The sequence below is a fragment of the Punica granatum genome, chromosome 1 (assembly GCF_007655135.1).
Source record: "Punica granatum isolate Tunisia-2019 chromosome 1, ASM765513v2, whole genome shotgun sequence".
In the NCBI taxonomy this organism is placed as follows: Eukaryota; Viridiplantae; Streptophyta; class Magnoliopsida; order Myrtales; family Lythraceae; genus Punica; species Punica granatum.
In genome coordinates, this window is record NC_045127.1 from 1,635,422 (window position 1) to 1,650,598 (window position 15,177).

Here is a 15,177-nt window from a genome sequence, read left to right on the forward strand (position 1 = left end):
ATGAAACGAGAGGTTCAAAACGGTTCAAAAATTCAATAGAAATTTTTTTAATTTGATTTCGTAGTCCTCTGCTGCCTCTCTCGCTCACTCGCCCGCTCTATCTACTCTCGACCAAAAGTTATAAAGGCAAGGGAAAGAACAGGAGATGATTTCCCTGAGAACATTCTCTCCGAAATCCCATGCGTTGTTTCTCTACAACAAGACCGCACCCTCGCCCAAGAAGACCGGGAATTCTCTCCTCTGCTTCTGTAAGTCCGATGATTCGTCGGAGGATTCCTCCTCACAGCCTGAAGGAGACACCCGGAAGCAAGAGCTGCTGGCTCGTATCGCGATGCTTCAGACCCAGAAGGTGAGGCTCACCGACTACTTGGACGAGCGATCGGATTACTTGACCAAGTTCGCGGAGGAGGCCAGTGCCGAGTTCGATAAGGTCGGCGAAGACGCACTCAAGGACCTCGATGAAGCTGGCAACAGGGTCAGTTGTAGAAGTAGTGCCCTTAATCTGTGCAATTCCTAATAAGAAAAGGCCTTTATCGTGAGCGTGACATGGATGAGTTACTACTATGACGATCGTTCTATATATAGCTTGTCTTGATCTGGACGATGAGAAACCAACCCGACATCAGAATTCGTTTTTCCATTTTATCAGATAATGGAGAACATCGAGAGCAGAATGCAAGCATTCGAGGAATCAGCGGAGCTTAACAGGCTCGAGATCGAGGAGAAGGAGAGCAAGCTGTCCGACTTCGAGGGTCAGATCGAGGAGGGCAGGAACGAGGGCCTCTTCTTCAAGAGCCTGAGGCAGAAGGCGCCAGCTGTGGATAAGGCAAAATTAGCCAAGGAGGAGATAAAGAAGATCGACGGAGTGACTAAAGAGACTGCGGGATCGAGGACCAGAAGGACCATTTACCTCGGACTGATTGGGGTTTTGGCCATTGCAATCGCTGATATATTGTTCATATCTTCTTCGCCCGACTGGAGGAAAGTTGCAGTCCTCGGGGCAATTCTGGTTGGCTTGCTCACTCAGTTTGGGTATGAACAAGGGATGTCGTCGGAAACAAGACGAACAGAAAATAATGGCAAGTCCGTGTCCGAGGAAGAAGATAAATGATCCTTCTTTTTCTTTTCTGGCCCCCCTGTAACTGTAATTCACAATACCATGAAGATGATGCAATAGAAGTCATCATAAGAAAGCAATCATATATCTTGCCTTACGAATTACGATTACTATATGGCACCGCATCCCGTTTTTTACTGTTATTTATCAAAATTTGATGAGGATTTCAACTAGGCGAACCATATCGAACTTGTTCCGATGAACTCAGTAGTGCTCTCTCTTCTTATTAATAGACAATCATTGAAATACAGAAACTAAGGGCCCTAAAACTCTTGAGCCCTCAACCAGTCAGAACCGTACATGGTCCCAAATTACCGGGAGGGGGGAAGAGACTAAAGCCCACAAATGATATGCTGCAAATCGAAAGACGGACCATTGAGTTGCTGGTTCAGATCATCCCTTGCATAGTTGTTCTACCGTGATGCGAATGATATGCTCGAATAGCATGCCATGGAGTACCCGGACCCTATATCTAATACAAAGAATGTTAAATCATGTCTAATTATCTGTCTAATACATACAATTTATTTAGATGCGCTTTTTTTTTTTTTTTGGTACTAAGATGTTCTTATGTTATGCTTTGTATAACTATTAAAAATCTATGCGATGGTGAATATTTAACAAATCTTTTTAGGGAGATTAGCAAAACATGTAGCTTACGATTGGACAACGGGATAGGATAGAATATAAGATAGAGATGAGAAGAGAATTCAACTCCCAAGGGTAGAAAATATACAATGTTTGATGCTTATCTAGGTTTGGGATTGCGATGTAACAAAGAAATGATCAATATATCCATTAATAAGACATATTTTAAAAAAAAATTAAAAATAAGATGAAAATTAAAAATAAAATAAAGTCGTAGGACACTGCCAGTCGGGGACGGTGGCTGCCCTATTCCGGGGACCACCACCACCCCCCTCTGTTCCTCTCCTATAATCCTATTAATGGTACACTTCCTAAATAGAGATGAATGCGATGAATGAGATGAAGCAATTCAGTACTGCGAACCAAGTAAGAGACTTGTCATGTCAAGGTTTGGCGATGAATGCCTTGTGAGTTACACAGATGGGCACCACTGGGGAAACGACTTTAGGGAATCTCAGTGGAGAAAGATGGCTGAGGAATGTGTTTCGAACATGAACCTATATTCTGATGATGAAACAAGAGACCAAATAGAGAACTGGGTGAGAGTGTTTTCATCAGTGGACTTGCTCATGTTCTGATGGCCTTGGAAGTCGCATCCCTTGGGATGAGCGGTTCTTTGCGTGCGCATTCTCCGACTCCGCTATGTGTGCATGGCTTAGTACACCATAGGCCACCTTCTTCATGGTGGGGACATATATGGGTCGTCATCAACTTCATCGATAAAGCCCGAGCGGATGACTGATGGTGGGCAATAACCCGGAATCCTCTGATATTCCTCCTTCTATCCTCAATGAGATGCAGCGGGAGTTTGAGTATTGGTACCCGCTTGATCTGAGAGTTTCAGTCCGGGACCTGGCTGGCAAGCAATTTGCCTCTTTGTCTATACTGCCATACAGAAGTCGTGTCAAGGTGCCACTGGCCTCGTGGCTTTAGGTGCAATGATGACCTTAAGCTGAATAACAAGAAGATGTCAAAATGGACCGGTAACTTCATGACTCTCCGTCAAGCTATTGAGGAATTCTCCGCTGATGCCACCAGATTTTCACTTGCTGATGCTGGTGATGGTGTTGATGATGTCAACTTTGAGCCTGATACTGCCAATGCTGCAATCTTGCAACTCACCAATGAACTCGCCTGGATGGAAGAAGTGATAGCTTCAGAATCTTCTTTGAGATCTGGCCCGCCTTCTACCTATGCCGACCGTGTGTTCGCAAATGAGATTAACATTGCAATCAAAATGGACTGAGCAACACTATCAGGATTGCATGTTCAAAAGAGCTCTTAAGACTGGATTTTATGATCTTCAAGCTGCAAAGAATGAGTAGAGATTCTTATGCGGTTCGGGAGGAGGCATGAACTGTGAGCTGGGTGTGGCGTTTTATGGACGTACAGACGAGGCTCATAGCTCCTTTCTGGCCCCATTATGCAGAAGAGTGTGTCTGGAGGGAGCTCTTGAAGAGGGACGGCTTCGTGATTAAAGCAGGTTGGCCAGTCGCCGATGATTCTCCAGATCCGACCCTGAAGAGCGCAAATAATTACCTGAAGAGCGCAATCGTGTCAATGAGCCAGAAGAAGAAGCAGCTGTTGGATTCGAAGAAGAAAGGAAATAAGAAGGGAGGCCAAGTTGCGACACTGACTGAAGAGAAGCATTTAAGGGGATTGATATATATGTCAATGAGCAATTTGAGACGACGGCTCGAAAGCCAAGTGCTTGAGGATACCGCAGCAGAAGTATAAATGGGAGACCCAATCTTTTGCACCCGACAGCGAGATATTCGAAGCTTTGAAGCAGCAGATTAGCGCAGACTTAGATAAGAAACCTTGCCCTTCTTGAAGAACAAGATCATCCATCCGTTTGGAGAGATGGATGTTCTCCGAGAAAACCTGGACTTGATCAAGAGAGAAGTCGGTCTCAAGGAAGCGGGAAGTTCTTGTCTGCAGCAGATCCCGATGCTATTGCCAGGGCTGGCACATCGGCTTCGCTGTGAAATCAGAATCCTCCGTCACCAGGAAATCCAACTTCTTGTCTTCATCGCGATTTGAAGAAGTTTTACTTTGGAAGCTCGTTAGTCCGGTCGTCTGAACATTTTTTATGTTAATTTAGTTTTTGCAAAGTTCGACTGATTCTTATTCAAGAGCATTCCTTTGTTGATTAGAAGAAGAGAAAACTAGCAGTGACCTGCTTGCAAGAGTAGAGCAATGCATCCATCATGATCCAACTCGCTTCTACTGAGAATGCCATGTGGTGCACCAATCAAAAGCAATCAACATCTATCTATTGATGTCTGAGTTTCATGTGGAGGTGCAAAAGCATATAACAGGATAACCTTATCAAAAGGCCAAAAATGTTCTAGCCAAAAAGGCAAAGAATCATCTTAATCAAAATGTTCTAAGCTTGCCTTCTACAACTTCAATCTATTAATTCCCCGACCTCTCCCACCGTAAGGATTGCATCCACCATATCAGGGAATTAATTAATTTAATACTACTCTTAAACCTGCAAAAGGTACTTTTCATACTCTCTCCTGACTAGCTATCTATACCATTATTAATCCGTGATTCTTCCTTCCTTATGCCCAATGATAACTTCGTCCCGTTGATGTACGGTGTATGCACTATATACGAACAGCAGGATCAATATCAGAAATTATTAACAAAACGGAATGATGCCATATGAGTTTGCTGCTGGATCCACCAGACCATATCAGAGGGACATGGAGGAGTCGGTCAGAGCCGGCTCAACGAGGTGAAGCCCCAGCGAGCATCATCTCCTGCTCAGTGAGGGAGTGGCCGAACTGGCAGCGATGGTGGCCTTAAGGGCAGTTATCCCCAGCGAGGACTATCCTGCATGCAGTCCCGTGTCTTGTACCGTGGGTGACGGATCACTGGCCTCAGCTCCCGCTATGCGGCAGGCGAACGAACTGGCAGTGGTCTCCGTGAGGGCAAGTGCTGGTCTCATGCCACTTGTTGCAGATAGAGCTCTCCTTACCTCAACTGCACCTTCTTATCATATCGATATATCAGTCAACCATTGTCACTAGATAGATGCAGTCCTTACTTGAATAGTAGAGCAGTAAATAGATGATCCTTGGAGCACATCTCGGCATTCTGCAAATCGTAAGATTGGAAGAAGTTATTTTCATTCTACTTAGGTATGCAAATCGCTGTCGAGGAGCGTAATCTCTCCTGTCTGTTGCATACAGGAATGTGATTGGGGCCAGGAAGGCTTCATGGAGAATTATCTAAGTCTATTGAGCAAAAGGAAGAAAAGCAGGCGAAACGAAGGTCATGGCACCTCATAACTTCAGCTTCATCCGCCGAGTCTACGGCTATCTTAAGATGAAGTGCGACTATCCTGAGGTACCTAGCCGAGTTTTAAGACCGGAGCTGAAATCAAAGGAAGCTGCAGAAAGCGCTTTATCGGCTTACAAAGCTGCTTAGGTATGTGCGAATTTGGTTCGGTAGACCCACTTGTATGATTCTTTACCGAGATCTGTCCGCAACTTAAATTTTAATTGATTTGTAATGATTGTATTGTTAAATTATAAGAAAAAAATATGAAAAAGTAATGAATAGTTGAGATAAAATAATAATTATGTTGTTGAATTGTGAAAAAGTAATGAATAGTTGAGAGAATTTAATATTAAAAATTGAATTGAATGATTAAAGAAAATTAAAAATTAAAAATAAGTAATGATTGTGTTGTTAAATTTAAGATAAGTGGAGTGGAGTTGATTTAAAAAAAAATAAAAAAAAAAAAACAAACACACCTTTAAAATCTCTTGTTACTAGTTATAAATATTTATGATTGTGCCATCGTTGGTGTCAGATATCGCTCTTGCTGATGTTGCCCCCTGCACCCGTTGAGGCCTGAACCTGCCCTGAACTACTCAGTCTTCTATTATGAGAATTTTGAACTCTCCAGATGGTGCCTGCAACGCAACCTGGTACATACATTGCTTTATTTGACCACTTGCTGTAGATTAGGTACTGCAAGGCTATTATGCTTTCATAATAGCATGAACAAATCAAATTTTTAGCTAACTTCACCGGATAATCTTTTATTTATTCAAAAAATTTAAGTAAACATATTCTATTACATCATCTTCAATACCGTGAAGATGATGTAATAGAAACACTACTAAATACTGCTAATATATAAATAATAGAGCAATCTTTTACATCTCTTGCCTCATGAATTCCGATTACTATAAATAAGGCACCTCGGCCCGCCTTACTGTAATTTAACAAAATTTGATAAGAAGTTATGTAACCATAATAAATATTGCCGATAAATTCTATTTCCGGTAGAAACAAAATCTCTTGCGCTGGATCCAGTTCTGCGCCTTGTATTGATTGCCTCACTTCGGGAAAATATGAGCTGTGCAGGCCCACCCTTTAGCTCTGCCCCCGAGCGCTATGCATATCCACTCCAGAGAAAAACCTCAGAGAGAGGAACACCCAACAGGAACTCGATCACCCCTGTTGCTAGATGGACAACTAGTAGGCTAGATTCGTAATATACACGAAGTCTTTGAGTGCAAGTGATGTGCGCCCTTTTTCACTTGATATCAAGCTCATCAGCAATGACGGCCTTGCCCAGATAAACCAGCTGCATCTCCTCTCTCCATATCTGCAAGAAAGACCAATTGCATTGATTTTTCTCATGAACTGAAGTACAAAAGATGTTTTTCACAATTAAATCTGATAAAGTGAACAGTACCATGTCACGGAATTCCAGTCTGATATGAGGCACGTTTGTCTTGTGGATGTCATTACCGTCGGGTCCTCTCTTGTAGTACTCTTTCCCGATCCAGTGACACTGAGAAATGAAAACACATTAAATGATGGGAAAGATGCAAAACTGATCCACGTAGACAATATGTTGGCAAATTCCACCACGTGAATTTATACCTTCAAAGCATGCGAGAAACCAGATTGGAGCACAGAGTTGCGAGCAATTTCACAAAGATCGCAGGAACTCAACTTCCAAACCTTCAAATGACCAAATTTAAGTATCACTATGAGCTCATCAAACTGCACAATGGCCTGTGGCTGATATGAAGGTACGCATACTTACAGATGCAGCTATGCTGTATTCCTCTACCAGGGGTTCCTTGGTCAGATGGATCTGAAGCGGATCATCAGTCGAAAGTGAAACATTCAAGCCTCGTAGGAAAAACAGTGGAAATGGATTCCGGTGATAGTCTAAGAACAATGAGTTGTTGCTGAGAGGAGACATAGCAAGGCCAATCTGTCAAAGCAAGAAAAAAGAAAAATGAATTAGAACCAAAGAAAATTGACATGGAGCACCCTCAACTCAACTCAAACCATATCATATGAATGTATGTTACTCACTTGTGATAGATAATAGAGATATTGAAGTACGGGAGATTTTCTGAGATTGATGCCATGTGCAATGTTGTGAGAGGTGAGAAATGTTGCGGCAAGGTGGTCAATATCCCCAGCCTGAAAAATGATAGATAGGACCGCAATAAGGATTCTGATACAGATCTTCAGCTTTACATGGATCAGGTGGAGTTTCGAAGATTACCTCCCCAGAATGTGGACGGAATCTGATGGTTGTCATGCCCTTTGACTCGCGAAGCTGAAAAGAATTAGTTGCCAGTTACGAATGGATACACTCAAGAAGAAATCGAGCAAAATTTTCAGTGCTTATCAAATTGAACCCATGAGTCAATAAAAATTAACAGAACCAACTCCGATGTTAAGGATTTCAACTTAGTGAATCATACCAACCTTGTTCAATGTGTAGAGATTAGCATAACAATAGTATGCATAGTAAGAAAATGCAGGATTGAAAACATTGGTCCATTGAGCTGGGGTTGGCATATGTTTAGTTGGCCGTCTCTCAGGCTTACTTTCATCATCCACCAAATCTAGACCTACGACCTGAAATTCAAAATTGAGACAAAGCAATAAATTGAGTTTTCAAGTTTGACAAGGAGGAAAGAAGGAGCACTTCGTGAATCAACTCCAATGATAGAGTTGGAGCACCGTTTGATACAAATTTAGGACGAGATGATATATCATCCAAAAACCTTGGACTGCAGGACTAGTATATAGGGCTTGCATATAAAAGGAGATACAACCGACCTGTTTAAGGAAGACATGCAACTGAGGATGTGAATCTGGATCCACCGTCACCTCAAACAGGGGAATAAAGATGTTGTCAAGGATGTTCTGGAAGGATGTAACAATGCCCATATCCTTGTACACGTTGTACAGCCGTGGAAGCTGGAAACAGTTTATGATAGTTAAGAAATGAGACTCCAAAATATCAGATATGTCCAACAAATCCTTGATAGAATGCAAAATCTTCAACTTTTCCCCCTATTAGTATCAGAGGCTGAAAGAATTTTGTGATACCTGAATCAACCAAACAACATTCTCACTGTATAATTCATTGTTCACTATCCAACTAGCCAGTTGGTCCCATTCACTCATCTTCCTACCATAGATTGATATCCTGTACTCAGCCATCTGCAATAATCCCAACATGAGTTAACCACCATCACATATTCCACCATTCAGAACACAAACAAGAAAGGTTTTATCACATAGAAACTCAAACTCACCTGATATTTACTCGCGGCAAGATCAGAAAATACTTGCTTTGTTAGCTCAGCGAGAAAACGACCTGCTCAGCATGAATCAACAACATCCCAAGCATTACTAGAAAGTAGGAAAAGCCCCAAAATGCATATGCTCAAGAAATTATCAGCTCAGACAACATCATGCTTTCTTATAGAGACATCAAGATGAACCCACATGCATCAATAAAAATGTCTTTAAATTATCCAGATATTTAATTCAATTTATCTGAGTGGAAAGGCTGTGTAGAATACATCATTGAGCAAATTAATTCAGTTAATATTTTGGGCAAAAATAAAAGTACCTTGGATGAGGTTGTCCTGCTTCAGGAAAATCTCCCTGAGCCTACTTTGACCACAAGGATTATACTTGAGATTGAACTTATCAAATCGATGGAAGGTGCTCTTGTCAGCGTGAACATCCAGAAGATCAACATTCAGGTCATACCTAGAAAAAAAAATAAAGTAAAAAGATTGTTTTTGCAATTTAAACAAATCAGAATTACTAACTGGAAAAGTTGCACTGGTACCAATGCATCTACATGGGGAAATGGAGGATTGAATTACCCGGTTAAATCCAAACTCTCAAAAACTTCTTTCAAGGTCAAGTACGTCCCGTCTCGAAAGATTACAACCTGTATTAAATCAGCAGTCTCAATGAAAAAGAAAATCATAACAAAATATTTCTAGTAACACATCTGTTTATTTGAAAAATATATCACATTAAAAGGCTTCTGTTCTTTGTGTTCCAGAGTCCAGATAACAATTCAAAACAGTAGAAACATTAATCCTGCACACATCCTAATTGAAAGTCCAGATAAATTCTACAAACCTCTTCCTAATACCATAGTGTTCATGCATCAGTACAATGATATCACATGTATGGCCACATGCTTCCTTATTTGGACCCCGGCCAAGCTTTACCAAATATTTATCATTCATATGTCAGAATCCATTGTGCACCATCACCAGCACATAGTAGCTCCTAACAATCATCTTCACTGAAAATATCACTTAAAGTGAAATATGAAGCAACACCAAAGCACCAGAACCATAAACACCAAATATGAAGCAATTGTTACCTCATCAGGTTCCTTTCTTAATTTCGACTTTATGAATCGCAAGAGATGCTTCTGGTTCATACACGCGGAGTGATGGACATGAGTATCGACCTTTCTGACATTATAAAAGTCACGATGGGGTGCACTTTTCTGGGCTAAAAATTCCCTATCCGCATTCAGCATCAAATGGAGATTAAATTTCTGCATAAAGTGAAAGTGAAAATTTTGTAAAAGTAACCGGATATTAACACAGAAAGGGGGGAGGGGAGCAATAAAAAGCACCACGACAATTCAAGAAACATGTACTTGCTCCAGAAGAACCAGCCGATGATGGCACAAAGTTCTGACATTCCCCAATGCTATAACTCGAAGTATGAAATGCAAGTCAGTGAAGAAGGTCGTTGCGTCAGCAACAGGATATAGCTCCTCCCTCGCTGAGAAAGAAAATTTCAAAATTATCAAGTTAGAATTGACGGTAAGACAGAAATCTGTAGGTCATTGAGGAAACCCTGCAACTGTCAAAGCATGGCAAGTAGCAGGAATGAGAAGCTCATCCCCTTACTCTCTTTATTTGCATAGACATGAATGACTCCATCCTGCATTTCAAAGTAATGCTGCAACAAAAGTTGATAAGTCAGTAAATTGACAGGAATAGGAGAGCCAGTACCTGGTAATTGTTTAAACTCTATAATTATACTCACATCAGATTTTCCCTCTGAAGTATAGGAAAAAGGATCTGGATTGGGCTTTGGGGTACTGGGGTCAGATATAACTTCTTTTTCCCACGGTGCAAATGTTTCCCTGAACAGATATCTTTTCCGCAATTCAAGGCAGTCTTGAATAATCAGATAGGAGTCAACCTCATCTGGCGATGGCACCTCTAATAGACAGGAAAAGTAAAAACAGATGGTTAACTCTTTTAAAATAACTACTTATGAAGGCCTAATTTACAGAGAAGACAGCCATTTGGTGAAGAGTACCAAAACAGTCGAGCAAAATCACCACCTTCCAGTAGCATATAAGGTGAAGGCTCACAATGTATGAACAGAATTTTGCTTTCTGAAAGTTAAATGCAAGATGTCAGGATACAAGTGGGTATACCATTTGGACTAATTTTAAGCCGCACAAAAGTCTCCTGCTCTGGCTCTTTCCTTAATAGATCAGCTGTAATGGGATCTGGCTGAACACCGTGCAGGTCACCAGATACACTATGAGATCGAATCATGCTTGATGCTGCCAAGGCCATCTGATCTCCATTGGCTTTACAGTGATCAGGCAGCTCCTGATACAAACCTTTTACATCAGGTCCCCGCACAGTATTCAGATAAAAAAATCAAGATATTTGAGAATCCACGACAAACATATATACAAGAACATTCTGGTGACACACCACATGTCAAGACCCAATCAGTGCAAAGGAAAGATTGTAAATTCTCAGTACATGATGGACAGCTCAATGTGAAAAGTCAATACATTCAAGGAACATCGAGACCGGAATATATGGAGAACGAGTTTATAGAGAACTCACAGCATTCCCATTGGTATGCAAATAAGTAGCATCTAGTTTTGTGTTGTCAGTCATGATGTCTTCGTCATCTGATCCTTCCACACTCTCAAAGGCGCTAGCACTAGCAACAGGTGATTTTGGTGAAGTTGGTCTTATGAGACTCCCTGTTCTCTTTGCACTGGAAGATAGTGAAGCAGATTTTCCTGAAATATAAGGTAATAATGCAATTATTATGACACCCAAAAAATAATAATGACAGAAGTCATCGCCAGGAAAAATTATAGTGAAGTAAGTTTAGCATTCACGTGTAGTCATGCCTGAATACATAAGCGCATAAAAGCTGCTTCAAAATGGTCAAGATGCTCTACATCTTGCTCAGTCAACAGAAGAAATGACATGCCCTCTTCTTCATTTGGAAATGAGAAGGAACAACGCCTAATATTTACTTGTCTTTCAGAAAAATCATTGTCTTCTGCAATATCAACAGGTTTCTATGGTTGGTCCGTGACCCCAGGATACTGAAGACGTCCTTGGGGCGATCTGTAGTTCCTATGCTGTGAAGACAATGGGTCTCTGATAAACTTACTGGCAAAGTAAGCGAAAATGCACTATATTCTTGTCATTCGTTCTATCAAATTTAGTTTTTTGAAAAGATTTTCCAAGTGATACGAGAGCATTTGGCTCTGAATTAATAAAGGGACACAAGAACTAACAAGGGAAGCCAAGAGAGAGGCTGGCCTTTTGATGCTTGGAAAAGAATCAAAACCACGTAATAATGTGAGTCCATGGAAAAGGACACACAATCCATTCTAATTCTTCTTCTGACATTTGTTTCTGGTTTGGGGAAGGGGAGTAACTACCCTCTTGAAAACTTAAATCCACAGGGATTCACTTGACCCTGTTCGAGCTGGCAGAAGACAACAGCTCTTGATTTTCCTGATTTTAGCAGTTCACTAGAACAGATTCTTGTCGAATATTCACAAAGCAATTCTAGATTTACAAACGGCTTTACGTTCCATCCACAGCGAACGATCTTATTGCTCAATACTCAATAGTTGCTAATAGCTAATCTAAACTAAACTCCTAACAAATCAACTCAAATTCAACCGAAAAAGTCCATGCTTTTATCGAAAGGTTTCACTCAAAATCAGCACTTTCCCCCCTTTATCCTTTTCAATCTCACATACAAAAAGCAGGCAGAGAGCATGCTGAATGGCGTACAAGAAAGCAGAGACGCATCAAACAATTGGTACCTTAAACTAGTAAAAATCACTTCCCTACATTAGACGTAAATATTAATTAATCTGGCTAAAAAAAATAGAAAAAGGTATCATCTGCACAAGCAACCGCCAACTGATTGATTGATTGGTACGGACATATCTCATCTCACTCCGGAGAGGAGTCCGACAGAGGCATACCTTCAGGGAGCGTGTGGAGCCTGGGGAGGCCAGCTGGAATACCGTCCACGGGAATCGGGCCGTTGCACCTCTCCTCGCGGTCCATCCCGCCGCCGGTGGCGGACATGGCGGTGACGTCCGGGAGGGAGGCGGAGATGCGTCGGTAGCCGTTGCCGCGGCTGCGGGGGTGGGAGCGGCGGCGCGTCATGTGCTGGGGGGAGTCGGGGTCGGAGTCTTCGTGGTCCCTCTCCCGGTCCCTCTCGACGGTCTTGGCGAACTCGAGGAGCTGATTTAGGGTTTTGCGGTGCATGTAGTAGGCGGAGACGGCCACGAAGGAGGCCCCGACCAGCGCCGCCATGGCTAAGTGGAGAGTGTAGGTGTCCATTGGGATTGGTAGAAGGAAGCAAGCAATCAAAAGCCCGAACAAAGAAGAGTACAACAGAGGCAGAGAGAGAGAGAGAGAGAGAGGAGGGCTCTGAGCTCTGTCAGTAGGGTGAAAAGGAGGAAGGGGGTAGTGATCGGAGGGAGCTCTGGGTTAATCGTGACAAATGGAGGATGAACGCTGATATTTATAGGAGGCGGCAGCGAAGCTCTTGTTATGTAGCTCCGCAATGAATGAAATGAAAGAGAACAGATTCTCTCTCATCCCTCTCTCTCTCTCTCTCTCTCCCTCTCCCCCTCTCCCCGCCCTATCAATCCCATTATTTATACTTACTATTTATATATAAAAAAAGAAATTCTCATTATCATCGTCTTCTTATAAATTGATTGAGAAATTCGAACTGAATTAATCGAAATTTAAATTAATCGAGATCCTTGAACTTTTAGTATCATGATGAATATTGAGAAAAGACAAAATCCGACAATTTTTCAAAAATTATTCTTTTTCTGTTTTTAACATTTTTTTTAAACGCGAGTGCTGAGCGGCGTGGCGTGACGTGGCGGGGCGTTGCCGGTGAAGGTAAATTTCGCTCCATCCATCCCCGCTTCACCTGCTTTTTGTACTGTCGCCGGTTTTTGTGGTTTTCTGTTACTACTAGCCTAGCTTAGCTCCCCCACTGGAAGTCCTGGAGGTACAAATGCACCCGATAGTAATTCGTGTTAATTACGCTAAAATTTGATAATATGGTAATAGAAGTTCGAAAAATTATCCTTTTAAAAATGGAACTAGTTTTTGCCCGAACTTGTCATCGGTGAAAACACTCGAGGCTCTTGACACCACCACCCGTCGAATGCTTGGTCAGTTGCCCCCATTGCTGGATCATTTGTCATAGTTGAAGTCGTTCCAGTGAAAATTGGATCGGCACTTTGAGTTGTAACTTTGCATAAAATTAGCTTTAATAAGAAAATTGGCGTTTCAAATTGTAAATAATTACAAACAAGAAATGATATAGAAACATATAAATATTAATCTCTTCAAGGCACTAGGAAGACAATCACACGCTATTAGAACTTATGGTCATGTATGAAAAGAAACCATTTTTGAATACGTAGTAATCATAGAGCCATTTTTCTATTAAGTAAATATATGTGATAAATATGCACAGACAATTAAAGAAATATATGATGCATATTGAATAAAATAATTGCAAAATTATCGTTGAATGATCAAATTACTCCAATTTTATTGAAGATTATTATTTATTTTAAATTAATTATTTGGGAATTATTATTATTATTATTATCATTATTATCATTATCATTATCATTATCATTATCGTCGTTGTTATTAGATATTATTATTAAGAAAAATTAGTCTTACAACATGAAAACAATTACTATGAAAAAACGATCGTAGATATGTGCGAGTGCATATGTGCAACATACATGATAGAAAACTAATTTGTCTTTAAATAAATAAAAAAAGTATCGCTGGTGCAGTAAAAGCCATCATCAATTAAATTACTATAAATTTGTTTTGTGGCAACACAAAAACATCTACTACGTTTTATTTTGGTGAAAAGAATAGGGAAAAATTCAACAAATTAATTAAATATTCAAGAGTTGTTATTGCATCTCCGACTCGTACAATAATTGCGTTCTTATCCATATTTATTAATTATTTTTACCTATATAAAAAAATCCCGCTGTCCTTCTTCCATATAATGGGCTAACTTCATGCCTAATAAACCCTCGAACTAAAATATTTGATAAATATTATTTATTTATTTATTTAAATAATATTTTATGAGAATATTTGAAAGTAAAAAAGTTTGATTTTTTATCAGAATATTTGACATTAAAAAAGTTAATATTTCTTTTTAATCATATAACTTTTCACTTTCATCGGATATTTTATTAATTATTATTCAGGTGAATAATATTCATCAAATATTTTCTTCATCGCTCATGTAAGCGTGGATCCTCGGCTAGTCTTTTTCATTATCCACGAGTGTTTTGCTCCAGCTGGCAAATCCCACTTAGGAAAAAAAAAATCACCTCCCCCAAACCCCAAAACAAAAGGTCACATCAGTATGTTGTACACACTTGCACCAGCCCCATTTATATATTTGATGAAATGCTAAAATTAATTCCCCAAGAATTACCCGAGAAAACACCAAGAACTCTAAATAGTAAAAGAGAACATAATACCTACCGAAAAAAAGAAAGAGAGAGAACATAATTGGAATTGATATTTTCTTCTGATATCAGGAAAAGTATTTTCCGGTTTCATTAATCTGTTTTAGGTCGCCTTTGGGACATGATGAGTGCTTCTAATCAAAGCACATTTTCAAAATTTCTTCCATATTTAAGTCTGTACAAAAGCAACTCCAAGGGGATTTGGTAAGCTTGTTAAGCGTAAATTCTGGCTAATCCCAAGTTCAAATTTTCT

General features: G+C 40.4%; 2 protein-coding genes, 1 long non-coding RNA gene and 1 pseudogene across 3 annotated transcripts; 3 read left to right on the forward strand and 1 right to left on the reverse strand.

Moving 5' to 3' along the window:
- LOC116211546 lies at window positions 1–1,230 on the forward strand. Its single transcript, XM_031545991.1, has 2 exons — window positions 1–475; window positions 650–1,230. Exons 1-2 carry the CDS (start codon window positions 146–148, stop codon window positions 1,109–1,111), a joined length of 792 nt encoding a protein of 263 aa, XP_031401851.1. The 5' UTR covers window positions 1–145; the 3' UTR covers window positions 1,112–1,230.
- A 624-nt stretch (window positions 1,231–1,854) lies between these two features.
- Window positions 1,855–3,953, forward strand: LOC116193130 (annotated as a pseudogene).
- Window positions 3,954–4,423: 470 nt separating this feature from the next.
- Window positions 4,424–5,753, forward strand: LOC116211572. The gene is made up of 3 exons (XR_004157700.1): window positions 4,424–4,882; window positions 4,969–5,206; window positions 5,595–5,753. It is a non-coding gene; the product is annotated as an uncharacterized LOC116211572 (long non-coding RNA).
- A 45-nt stretch (window positions 5,754–5,798) lies between these two features.
- LOC116211529 (AMP deaminase) lies at window positions 5,799–13,037 on the reverse strand. Its single transcript, XM_031545969.1, has 19 exons — window positions 12,366–13,037; window positions 10,969–11,150; window positions 10,542–10,722; window positions 10,142–10,320; window positions 10,003–10,054; window positions 9,747–9,874; window positions 9,462–9,641; window positions 8,947–9,014; window positions 8,685–8,827; window positions 8,365–8,426; window positions 8,156–8,269; window positions 7,883–8,023; window positions 7,526–7,678; window positions 7,320–7,373; window positions 7,124–7,234; window positions 6,846–7,019; window positions 6,680–6,760; window positions 6,489–6,587; window positions 5,799–6,398 (listed from the first exon to the last, which is right to left on the reverse strand). The coding sequence occupies exons 1-19, from the start codon at window positions 12,727–12,729 to the stop codon at window positions 6,327–6,329; spliced, it is 2,538 nt and encodes an 845-aa protein (XP_031401829.1). The 5' UTR covers window positions 12,730–13,037; the 3' UTR covers window positions 5,799–6,326.
- Between the last annotated feature and the right edge of the window lie 2,140 nt (window positions 13,038–15,177).

Bases quoted from the DNA above. Each gene is read 5' to 3' on its own strand.
- LOC116211546 (XM_031545991.1), top strand. From the start codon at position 146: ATGATTTCCCTGAGAACATTCTCTCCGAAATCCCATGCGTTGTTTCTC. The intron at 476-649 runs GTCAGTTGTAGA...CCATTTTATCAG, and splicing joins TCGATGAAGCTGGCAACAGG to ATAATGGAGAACATCGAGAG.
- LOC116211529 (XM_031545969.1), bottom strand. From the start codon at position 12,729: ATGGACACCTACACTCTCCACTTAGCCATGGCGGCGCTGGTCGGGGCC. The intron at 9,015-9,461 runs GTAACAATTGCT...GATTTAATACAG, and splicing joins TAAGAAAGGAACCTGATGAG to GTTGTAATCTTTCGAGACGG. The intron at 8,270-8,364 runs GTGAGTTTGAGT...GGATTATTGCAG, and splicing joins TTGCCGCGAGTAAATATCAG to ATGGCTGAGTACAGGATATC.